The sequence below is a fragment of the Triticum aestivum genome, chromosome 4A (genome assembly GCF_018294505.1).
Source record: "Triticum aestivum cultivar Chinese Spring chromosome 4A, IWGSC CS RefSeq v2.1, whole genome shotgun sequence".
NCBI lineage: Eukaryota > Viridiplantae > Streptophyta > Magnoliopsida > Poales > Poaceae > Triticum > Triticum aestivum.
This window is the reverse complement of record NC_057803.1, coordinates 3130544-3140819: the sequence shown is the minus strand read 5'-3', so window position 1 is coordinate 3140819 and position 10276 is coordinate 3130544. Positions and strand designations below refer to the sequence as shown.

At 49.0% G+C, this 10276-nt stretch overlaps 1 protein-coding gene and 1 pseudogene across 1 annotated transcript; one reads left to right on the top strand and one right to left on the bottom strand.

Annotated features, from left to right (window-relative positions):
• The first annotated feature begins 340 nt into the window (after positions 1–340).
• LOC123084693 (protein STRUBBELIG-RECEPTOR FAMILY 6) lies at positions 341–6343 on the top strand. Its single transcript, XM_044506178.1, has 16 exons — positions 341–762; positions 1776–1908; positions 1994–2065; positions 2154–2228; positions 2315–2386; positions 2477–2548; positions 2713–2784; positions 2872–2937; positions 3013–3078; positions 3150–3436; positions 3524–3810; positions 4259–4530; positions 5181–5316; positions 5536–5666; positions 5768–5924; positions 6023–6343. Exons 1-16 carry the CDS (start codon positions 633–635, stop codon positions 6161–6163), a joined length of 2169 nt encoding a protein of 722 aa, XP_044362113.1. The 5' UTR covers positions 341–632; the 3' UTR covers positions 6164–6343.
• Positions 6344–6485: 142 nt separating this feature from the next.
• Positions 6486–10276, bottom strand: LOC123084694 (ATPase 10, plasma membrane-type-like; annotated as a pseudogene).

Genomic DNA, 10276 nt, shown 5'->3' with positions numbered 1-10276 from the left:
TTTGGCGTGCAATGCAACGCAGGGCGCACGCGGCTTGCTTGACCCTCCTCCCTTGTCACCATGAGCCGCCACGTGTCGGTGATGGGCCGGAACGCCGCACCCGAACCGTCCTCTCCGGCCCAGCCCAGCCCAGCCCAGCCCAGTCGGTGATTATTTACGAACAAATCTCTGCTGTTTTCATGCTGAAGACGTGTTTAAACTCAAAAAAAGAAATGCTGAAGACGTGTTTCCATTCCGAAGAGACGAAGAGAAGAAGCTGTCCCGGTCCCTCGCTGGATGCCCAAAATGCCCCCGGTGACCTCATGAGACCCGGGGAGTGAACGGGGTTCCCGTCCATCCGCCCCACTCTCACCTGGTCCGGTGCCAGCTGCTGCCGTGCTGCTTTCCGCTGCCGCTCGGTTCAAGAACACGGGCGCACGGAGGGTTGAAAAAGCGGGGGAGCCACCCAGGGGAGGCCATAAACCAAACCAAATCGATCAATCAGTCAGCCGGACTCGCCTGGAGATCGGAGGAGCCAAAAAGAAAAGAGAGAGCGGAGCTTTTTCTCGGTCAGCATCCAAAGCGCCTCCGCTTCCCCTCTGCATTTTCCTTTCGGGGAGAGGGAGGAGGGAGAGCATTGGTGCGCGCGGGGGATGGGGACGAGGAGGAGGAGGGGCGGCGGAATGCCGGGCGCGGCGTCGCTGCTGCTCCTGGCTAGCTGCTGCTTCTCCGTCTGGCCGCAGAGCCAAATCTTGGTCGCCGCCACCACCGACGCCACTGACCGTGAGTTATCAAGAACCTAGTGCTAACCCACCCTCTCTTGGCTGCTTTCTAGTCTTGTAGTACAGCTCTGGTCGATGGTTTTGGCAAGGGGGAAAGGCGAAGATTTGGGCTGCAATGGGGCGCCTTCCCTTCCTTGTTGTTTGCTCAAGTGCTTCCGCCGCCGGCCAGATGGGGTTTGCTCGTGGGAGCCGCCAACGGGTAGATTCAGCCTTTTCTTTCGGAATGGCGAGATAGATGATGATTGGACTAGCCGAATCTTGGTTTCTCCCCACCCTACTTTCCCCGCATGTTTCTGCTTATTCGCTTTTGATGCGCTGGATGGATTTGCGCAAGAATGCCTAGATTTGGGATTTGGATCTCCCCTGCACTCTTGCAGTGCGAACAAGATGATGTGTGAATCCGGCAGTTTAGATTAGGCATAGTCCATTATATCACCCCCCCCCCCCCCCCCCCCCCCCCCCTCCTCCTTTGTTTCTGATAGTTTTGGTTGTGAAAATAGGCTGATTTTAGTTTGGTACTCCAGCTATAATTAGGTGGTGCTAGCACATTCTTTTATAGCTTTGATGGGTAATTTGAGCAAGTGATCCTTTCTCTTACTCTTTGAATCCTGATATAGTTGCGTAGGGGATAAAGGAAGGATTCTGAGAAAAAGAAAGCATTGGATGGGGAAACCTTTTTGTTCTTTCAGAAGAAATAATTTTGGTCTAGATTTCCCTCCGAAAAACTCAAGTCGTTTTCTTCCCACCCACCTTCTAGATGTGACACTTCCTTCTCTCTATATTTTTTGCATTTAGCTGGATCATGGAAATTGCTGTAGTGGGTCCGATTGGTTTGCTCTTCACCAGTAGATTACCTTTCCAGTTTTTGTTTCTGTTCTGTTTACCCCCTTTAGTCCTCATGATGTTTGAACATAATCCGTGCATAGATATATATCCTGCTACTTCAGACTGCAGATGAACCGAGGTTTGTTTAGTGACACGGCCTTTAGTAATTCGTGGCTGTCTTACATGCAGTTACTGCCCTCAACACGCTCTTCACCAGCTTGAATTCTCCGGGGCAGCTCAAAGGCTGGCAAGTGAATGGCGGTGACCCCTGCGGCGAATCATGGCAGGGCATCACTTGCTCAGGATCGTCGGTTACAGCAATGTGAGTCTGATGAAACAAACCAGTCACTAAACCGTGTTCATTTCTTGCTCCCTCTTAGCATATTTTCCTTTGTTTGATGATGCAGCAAACTGCCAAGCTTGGGGCTGTCCGGGAATTTGGGCTACAATATGAATACCATGAGTTCATTGGTCGAGATGTGAGCGCCCAAACTTAAAATCTTATGCTCAACCTTGTTTGCTGTGGGAGTTCAGTTGATAACCATCATCTTAAAAAAAATCATGCAGTGATATGAGCCAAAACAGCCTTGGTGGCGGACAAGCGATACAGTATAATCTCCCCACAGCTAAGCTTGAGAGGCTGTAAGTTCCTCTGATGAATTCACACATTTGATTTTGTTTTCTCAACTTTTGTTGTCTCTAGCTGTTAAATGAATCTTGTTTTGCAGCAATCTCGCAGGAAACCAGTTCGGTGGAAATTTGCCCTACTCGATTTTCTCGATGAATAATCTTAAATATTTGTGAGTATCTTTGCAGCCAGAATTAATAAATCGCCTTGGAGTTTGCATCATGTACTAGGACTAAGTGATTTTTTTTCCTGGTGTATGCAGAAATCTTAACCATAACCAGTTACAAGGAAAGATGACCGACGTATTTTCCAACCTTGGTAGCTTGACAACAGTGTGAGTACATTTGTTACGTGAATTATCAGATGTGTCTTAACTTGTGTTGTAAAATCACTCTCTCTCTCTCTCTCTCTCTCTCTCTCTCTCTCTCTCCCTCTCTCTTTCGTTCATGTTCTAGATGTTTCGATTCTCTTACTATTTTCATGTGCAATGTGATGCAGGGATCTCTCCTTTAATTCTCTTACTGGTGACCTACCAGAAGGTTTAAGTTCACTGTCAAGTGTTAAGACTCTGTAAGAAATAGAGTCACATTCTCTATCCACATATCCTATTAGAGTGCCATGCATCTAAGTATCTAACCCTGTCTTGGTACTTCTCAGATATTTGCAGAACAATCAGTTGACCGGTTCTATCAATGTCCTAGCTGATCTTCCCCTTTCTGATCTGTAAGTAACCAACATCAAATTTATCGATGATTTATTTACATATGCATTATCATCTCATATCTCGCTTACCTGTAGGAATGTTGCAAATAATCGCTTCACTGGTTGGATTCCTAGTCAGCTTAAGAAGATAAATAGTCTACAGTGAGTCTCTTGATTTCCTAACATGCACTTGTTAGGGGTGTATCCTAAACTAATATGGTGCTTGTGTGTAGGACTGATGGTAATTCTTGGACTTCGGGACCAGCTCCACCGCCACCGCCATTCACAGCTCCACCTTCAAACCGTCGGAAGAGCCCAGCTAAAAAAGACAGTGGTTCATCATCTTCTGATGGAAAGTCTGGAATAAGTGGCGGGGCTGTAGCGGGCATTATCATATCTTTGCTGGTTGTCGGAGCAATTGTTGCATTCTTTGTGATAAGAAAGAAACGCAAATCTAAAAGGGAAGAGCACTTTGAACAGCACCAGCCATTCACTTCATTCCCTTCAAACGAAGTTAAAGGTCAGTTAGCTTGACGTTTATCATACTAGAGAGATGTTTTTTCTAGTTGGCTAATCTTGTGACTGATTGCTTCTACGCTTGCTGCAGACATGAAGCCTTTTGAAGAGTCAACCACAATAGATGTGGACTCTTTGGCTTCCCCTGCTTCAGTTGGTCTGAAGCCACCTGCCAAGATTGAACGCAACAAGTCATTCGATGATGATGATGACTTCTCAAGCAAACCTGTCGCAAGGAAAAGCAACACAAAACCTATAAAGGCAGTTGTTTATTCAGTTGCAGATCTACAAATAGCAACAGATAGCTTCAGCATGGATAACCTTGTTGGAGAGGGTACTTTTGGACGTGTCTACAGGTCACAGTTCAACGATGGAAAGGTATTACATCTGATCGCTGGTCTTGTATATTTCTCAAAGCACAAGAATGTTTTCTTTACTTGTATTCTTAAGGCCTTCAGGACTGTTTTTTTAATTGGATTGCGGTTCTCGGTTTCAAGTAGTCATGTGGTAACATGTCTGCAATAGGTCCTCCCTATAACATTTTCTCTATGCATGATCTTCACATTAGTGAAAGGGTAGAAATTATACTGATCTAAGACAGGATTTATGTGTTCCAAGCATAATGTATTTAACATCAGTCTTGTTATGGAGAAGAACGAAGGAGCATAGAAGCATCCCTCATAATTTGGATGTTCTTTTGGCGCTTAATGATAGCTTCTCCTGATATTGTATTTTTGCCCTTCTTTAAATGTGTCTAGATAATGAAAAACAGAAGATTGAGCCATTTAAATATATGGCGCTTACTGTTCTTGTTTACTCTGTTCAGGTTTTGGCCGTGAAGAAACTAGATTGTACTGTAATACCATTCCAATCATCTGAAGACTTTGTTGAACTGGTCTCAAACATTTCGATTCTGCACCATCCGAATCTCAATGAGCTTGTGGGCTATTGCATGGAACATGGACAACACTTGCTTGTATATGATTTCCACAGGAACGGATCACTTCATGATCTACTTCATCTTTCAGACGAATACAGCAAGCCACTTAGCTGGAACTCCCGCATTAAGATCGCACTAGGCTCTGCCCGCGCACTGGAGTAAGTGGCAGTGAACTATATATGTTGATCTGGTTGGTTTGATGATGTGTCTTGTGTGTCCAGATCCAACTGGGCAAGCTGAGTGACTATTGCTAGCTTAAAAATAGGAAAAAACTATTTTGTCATCTTCTAGTTAATGATAGTCAATCAACTAATTAACATGCTTGTCTTGTCCATATCATGCCACCGGAATCTCTCTGAGCTGTAGGTATTTGTTGCAAGTGATGTGTGGACTTTTTGATGCATGTCTTCTCTACATGTTTTCTTAGTGTAAAATTTTAGTTTGAACTAAAACCGTGACACTTATTTTGGAACTGAGGGAGTAGTATTGAGTGTTGACTGAATAAAGGACAGACCCAGTGCATAGAAGCTCCCACACAAGGTGGGGTCTGGGGAGGGATTATATGAACCTAGTCTTACCCCTGCAAAGTGCAATGCAGAGAGGCTGGTTCGAACCCAGGACCTCTTGGCACAAGTGGGGAGGACTTCACCACTGCGCCAGGCCTGCCCTCTGAGTGTTGACTGAATGGTTCAAGAATATTCTTCAACAATGATTTTGTTTGTTACATAATCTATTGTAAGATATATGTTCGTTCCGAAGTATCATTTGCAGATGCCTTACCATTTCCCACTGTAAATATAATTTGCAGGTATCTTCATGAAGTGTGTTCTCCGTCTGTCGTCCATAAGAATTTCAAGTCATCCAACATTCTGCTCGACTCAGAATACAACCCGCACGTTTCAGATGCTGGACTTGCAAGCTTTATTCCTGATGCCGAGTTCCAGGTCTGTTCCATGTACTCCTAGACCCATTTTAGAGGATTGCTTGCATAGTTGCATGCTTTTAGAACTCGTAAACAAATAGCTCTTGGCTTGCTAAGTTATTTTCTATGTATTATAGATTATTTTGATATACATGAACTATATACAATTCTAGCTTAGCATTTTACACATTATGGTGCATAATGATTGCCTAACGGGCCACCATCAAATAAACCTCTGCAGACAGCAGAACAGAGTGCCGGGTGCACTGCCCCAGAGGTGGACATGACTGGCCAGTACACAATGAAGAGTGATGTCTACAGCTTTGGGGTTGTCATGCTAGAGCTTTTGACCGGACGCAAACCATTTGACAGGTAACTTTATCAGCCATGACCAGTTTTTGGCTCGGGCATGTTTACGAATTTGACAATTTATGATCCTACGAGAAGTGACCGCGTGACCGTTTGCATTACAGCTCCAAGCCTAGGTCGGAGCAGTCGCTCGTGCGGTGGGCGTCTCCCCAGCTCCACGACATCGATGCCTTGGACAGGATGGTTGATCCTGCGCTCAAGGGCCTGTACCCTGCCAAGTCTCTGTCCCGATTCGCCGACGTGCTCGCCCTGTGTGTCCAGGTAGGACTTCACTCAACTATCTCAAGCAAATTTACCATACAACGCCAAACATGCACGCGTGAGTCAATAATGCCCGAGCCTCGGAACTATTTTTGCAGGCTGAGCCGGAGTTCAGGCCACCGATGTCGGAGGTGGTGCAGGCGTTGGTCCGGCTCGTGCAGAGGGCCAACATGACGAAGAAGATGCTCGACGGCGACGCCTCCCGGCGAGGAGATGACCAGGACCAGGATTTCATATGACGCGAGCACAACCCTTCTAATATATCCCCTGATATCGCGTCCGAGATTATATTTGTTTATTTCTTCTAGCGCCTAGCCGAGAGAAGAGTGGAGGAACAGAGCAGAATTGGTGTCCGGTTCTGTCAGTACATATCACACACAGGTTTCGCTTGATTTATTATACCTACTAAGTATTAGTGCTGTTTGGCTGTGACATGTCCACAAATCAGCATTGGTGCCATCCTGTTAGATTTCACACTTGACTTATATATATCTACCAATGCTCCAAATAACCATGGTATCCATGGCATCAGGTCTGCTGATTATTACCCTAAAAAAGAAGAGGTTTACAGGGAGTTACTGCTTGTATTACTGAGAAATGGTTTGCCTGAATCAGCTGAGAATAAGCTGCTGCTCTCTGCTCTCAACATGTGCAGACCACCTTCAAGCAGATCATCAAACGGAGTGAGCCGACCGGTCGCGCTTGAGCCTCATGACAGAGTCGACGTGCGCCCTCGGTGCGTGTGTTTCTCCCAGCCTGCTAACGAAAACACAAGGTCTGTTAGTGCTGCTGTTCATTTCTTCAGTGCCCCTTCCATGGAACTGCAATAGCCAACAGCGAAACCTTACCTGGCGATCTCGGCGCGCCGCCTCGCTTGCGCCGCGACGGCGGAGCGCGGCGTCCGGCTGCTGAGGAGATGGTCAGAGAGCGATCCTCCTCGCCGTTGCCGTAGTAGTCTTTCCTCCTCCTTGCAAACGCAGCCTGAAGAGAGTGAGTCAACAGGTGCAGGCATGTAGCCATGAACGGAGGCCGTACCTTCCGGTCGAGGAGCAGGCCCCAGGCCTCGCCGCTGAGGGCGTAGCGGACGGCGACCTTGATGGGGTCGAGCGGGAGGTAGGACGCCAGGCTGTAGAGCCAGATGACGCCGGCCCAGCGCCACCCGACGCCGCTGATCGACGCGAAGCCGGCGGCCGCGTACACCGCCACCAGGGTGGCCACCAGCTGCGCGACGGCGAAGGCGCCGACGAGCAGCGCCCCCGGCCGGTCGAGGAAGGAGAGGCCCCGGCTGCGGGTCACGAATATCAGGGCCTGGCTGGTGATGCTCACCTGCAGGTACACCGCCGACGACACCTCCTCCGCGTCCAGCTTCAGCGACCGCACCCCGAAGTGAGACTGCAGTTTCAGAGATCAGAAAGCATCAGAAGGCTGAAGTGAGACTGCAGCCTTGGATGTTCAGTTTCTGCTCTGCCAACCTCGAAGAATGTGGTTCTGGTGACCGCCCAGTAGAAGAGCACCGTGGCCAGCGCGAGGTAGGCGCCGATGACGACGCCGGTGGCGAATATCTCCTTCAGCTTCCAGCTGTCCGGGCTCCACGACGGCGTCACCCGGTCCTTGGATATCGCCATGATCGTCCCTGGTAAGGCATTTCGGTCAGGCTATGTGTTTCAGTAAGGCCCTGTTTGGTTCAGCTTTTATCGCCGGATTCCGCTGCCGCGCAGCAGAATCTGAACCAAAGAGCGAACCCAGCAGAATCCGATTCCAGAAATCCGCTGCCAAAATCTGAACCAAAAACGGAAGCAGCCCAGGACGTGCTTTCCAAAATCTGATTCCGCTGCGGGCCAAAATCTAAAAAGGTTGTATCAGCTGGTTTGCCAAATGACCTACATCTTTTTTAAATCAGATTTTTCACAGCTGCTTTTAGAAATCCACAGCCGAACCAAACAGGGCCAAGTATGGTCTGAAACTTGGCATGGTCAAGTTCAGAGATGCTACGTTAGTTACCATCGTTGAGTATGGCTATGACGAGCACCATGAACGGCGGGAAGTCGTACTCCCATATCGACGCCAGAAGCACAAACCCAACCTGCAACCATACAAGAACACAGGAAGATCACTGTAATAGTTATATCTCATATGCATCGCAGATCATGCTGCAAAACAACTTGATTTGCTGCTGCATTCTTACCACTATCCGTATGGTGATGCACACGGCGTAAATCTGCATCGGCAAGGTAGTAGAAATCATCACAAGCAAATCCCAGTAACTGAACTGAACATTTGTGGTGCTGGCAATGGCGTGGCATGTGTGGAAAACTCAAGATTCACCGTGTAGTTCTTCATGCGCTGGAAGATGGCGCGGCTGGTGAGGACGGCGCAGACGATGACGCCGAGGCCGGGCTCCGTCAGCACGATGTCGGCGGCGGCCCGGGCGGCGTCCGTCGCCTCCGACACCGCGATGCCGATGTCGGCCTTCTTCAGCGCCGGCGCGTCGTTCACGCCGTCGCCCGTCATCCCGCACACGTGGCCGTTGGCCTGCAGGAGCCGCACGATCTCGTGCTTGTGCTCCGGGAACACGCCCGCGAACCCGTCCGCGCCCTCCACCAGCTCCTCCACCGGCATCGCCGCCCCCTCGTCGCCGCCGCCGCGGCTGCCGAACAGCGCCGCCGACGGGTGCATGTTGGTCCCCGTCCCTAGCCGCCGGCCGGTCTCCTTGGCGATCGCCAGGTGGTCGCCGGTGATCATCTTCACGCACACGCCCAGGTCCAGGGCCCTGCGGATGGTGTCCGCGCTGTCGTGCCGCGGCGGGTCGAACAGCGGCAGCACGCCGCAGAAGACCCACGGCCCGCCGTCGCCGTGCCTCGATCTCTCCGGGACCTCCTGATCTCAGGCATCAAGGCGATCCGGCGGAGCGCTTCAGAATTCAGAATGCAGCAGTGTGCATTCACCAGCAGAAACCGAAACTGGCCTTCAGAATTCAGAATGTAGGAGTATGTTACTAGTAGTACCTGGTAAGCAACTGCTAGTGAACGGAGGCCCCTCTCGGCGAAGCTGTCGACGACCCGCTGCGCCTTCTCGGCGATGTCATCCTTGTTGAAGCACAGGTTGAGGATCTGTAAGATGATCAATATCAGATCAGATGTTCTGGGTCATGGCTAAAAGCCTAAAACACTGTAGATGATTAAGTCCCATGTTGAAAGATAGATGACAGTCAGCAGCACTGATGAGGTACAGTGATGAACTTCTCCAGCAGGGGAGAGGGAGGACCTGCTCAGGAGCTCCTTTGCTGACCCGGGACCAATTGCCACCAGAATCAATGTATGTTATGGCCGTCCTCTTGTCGACCGGATTGAACGGGAGAAAGTGAACCTCGGTGATGTTCGCGCGTGCCTGAGGAGGAACAGGTAACATTTGTGATTTGTGATCCATTATTGATGTGCAGGCTCAAATGAAGTGCAGAGATTCAGAAACCTCTTTGGGATCAGAGAGCATATTTATGATGGCCATGTCGATTGCATCTTGATTATCCACTCTTGATGCTCTTGCAGCCAACAGAATGATCATGTCCCTGTCCATTCCTCCGCTGAAAACCTGAACTTGCCAAAAATGACGGATCAGCTTGCACGCCAAGTGTTGCACTGATGATAAATCTTATAATTTATAGGATGAATATACTCTTTCTTTTAAGGTAAGAAAGTACTTCGATTAGGTTTTTGTCGACGGTAAGGTGGTTGAGAGTGAGGGTTCCGGTTTTGTCGCAGCAGAGAACATCCATTCCTGCCATTTCCTCGATGGCTGTCATTCTTTTGGTGATGGCACCCTGCAAAGTTCAGAACAAATCCAGTGATATTATAGTATTAGGAGTACATCATTTGTTTGTTAACTGAAGAAAGGTGATGGCAATATCCAGACACACCTGCTGAGATAGGCGATGAGAACCTATTGCGAGCGTGACCGACAAAACCGTTGGCATCGCGATCGGTATCCCTCCGATCAGAAGAACAAGCACATTGTTGATCCCCTCCCGGTATGACCGATGCTGGACCGCGAACATGATGATAACCTCAACGATCACCCCCACCGCAATTGAGCAGATACAGAAGTTGCCTATGCAGGTAAGAACCTGAAATTTTCAGTAGGAAAATTCAGCTCACGCCGCAGACATTTCTCTGCAACTAATGCTTAGCACATCTGATCACATTCTGCAGTGATGATGACTCACCTTCTGGAAATGGCCTACAACCTCTGTGGTGTCCACCAAATGAGCCGCCTTCCCGAAGAATGAGTGGGTCCCGGTCGCGATGACGACAGCTTCAATCTCACCATGCTTGCAAGTTGAACCAGTGAACACTAGA

Coding starts and splice junctions, on each gene's coding strand:
- LOC123084693 (XM_044506178.1), top strand. CDS start 633: ATGGGGACGAGGAGGAGGAGGGGCGGCGGAATGCCGGGCGCGGCGTCG. Junction 1,909..1,993: donor GGATCGTCGGTTACAGCAAT/GTGAGTCTGATG, acceptor TTGATGATGCAG/CAAACTGCCAAGCTTGGGGC. Junction 3,811..4,258: donor CACAGTTCAACGATGGAAAG/GTATTACATCTG, acceptor TACTCTGTTCAG/GTTTTGGCCGTGAAGAAACT.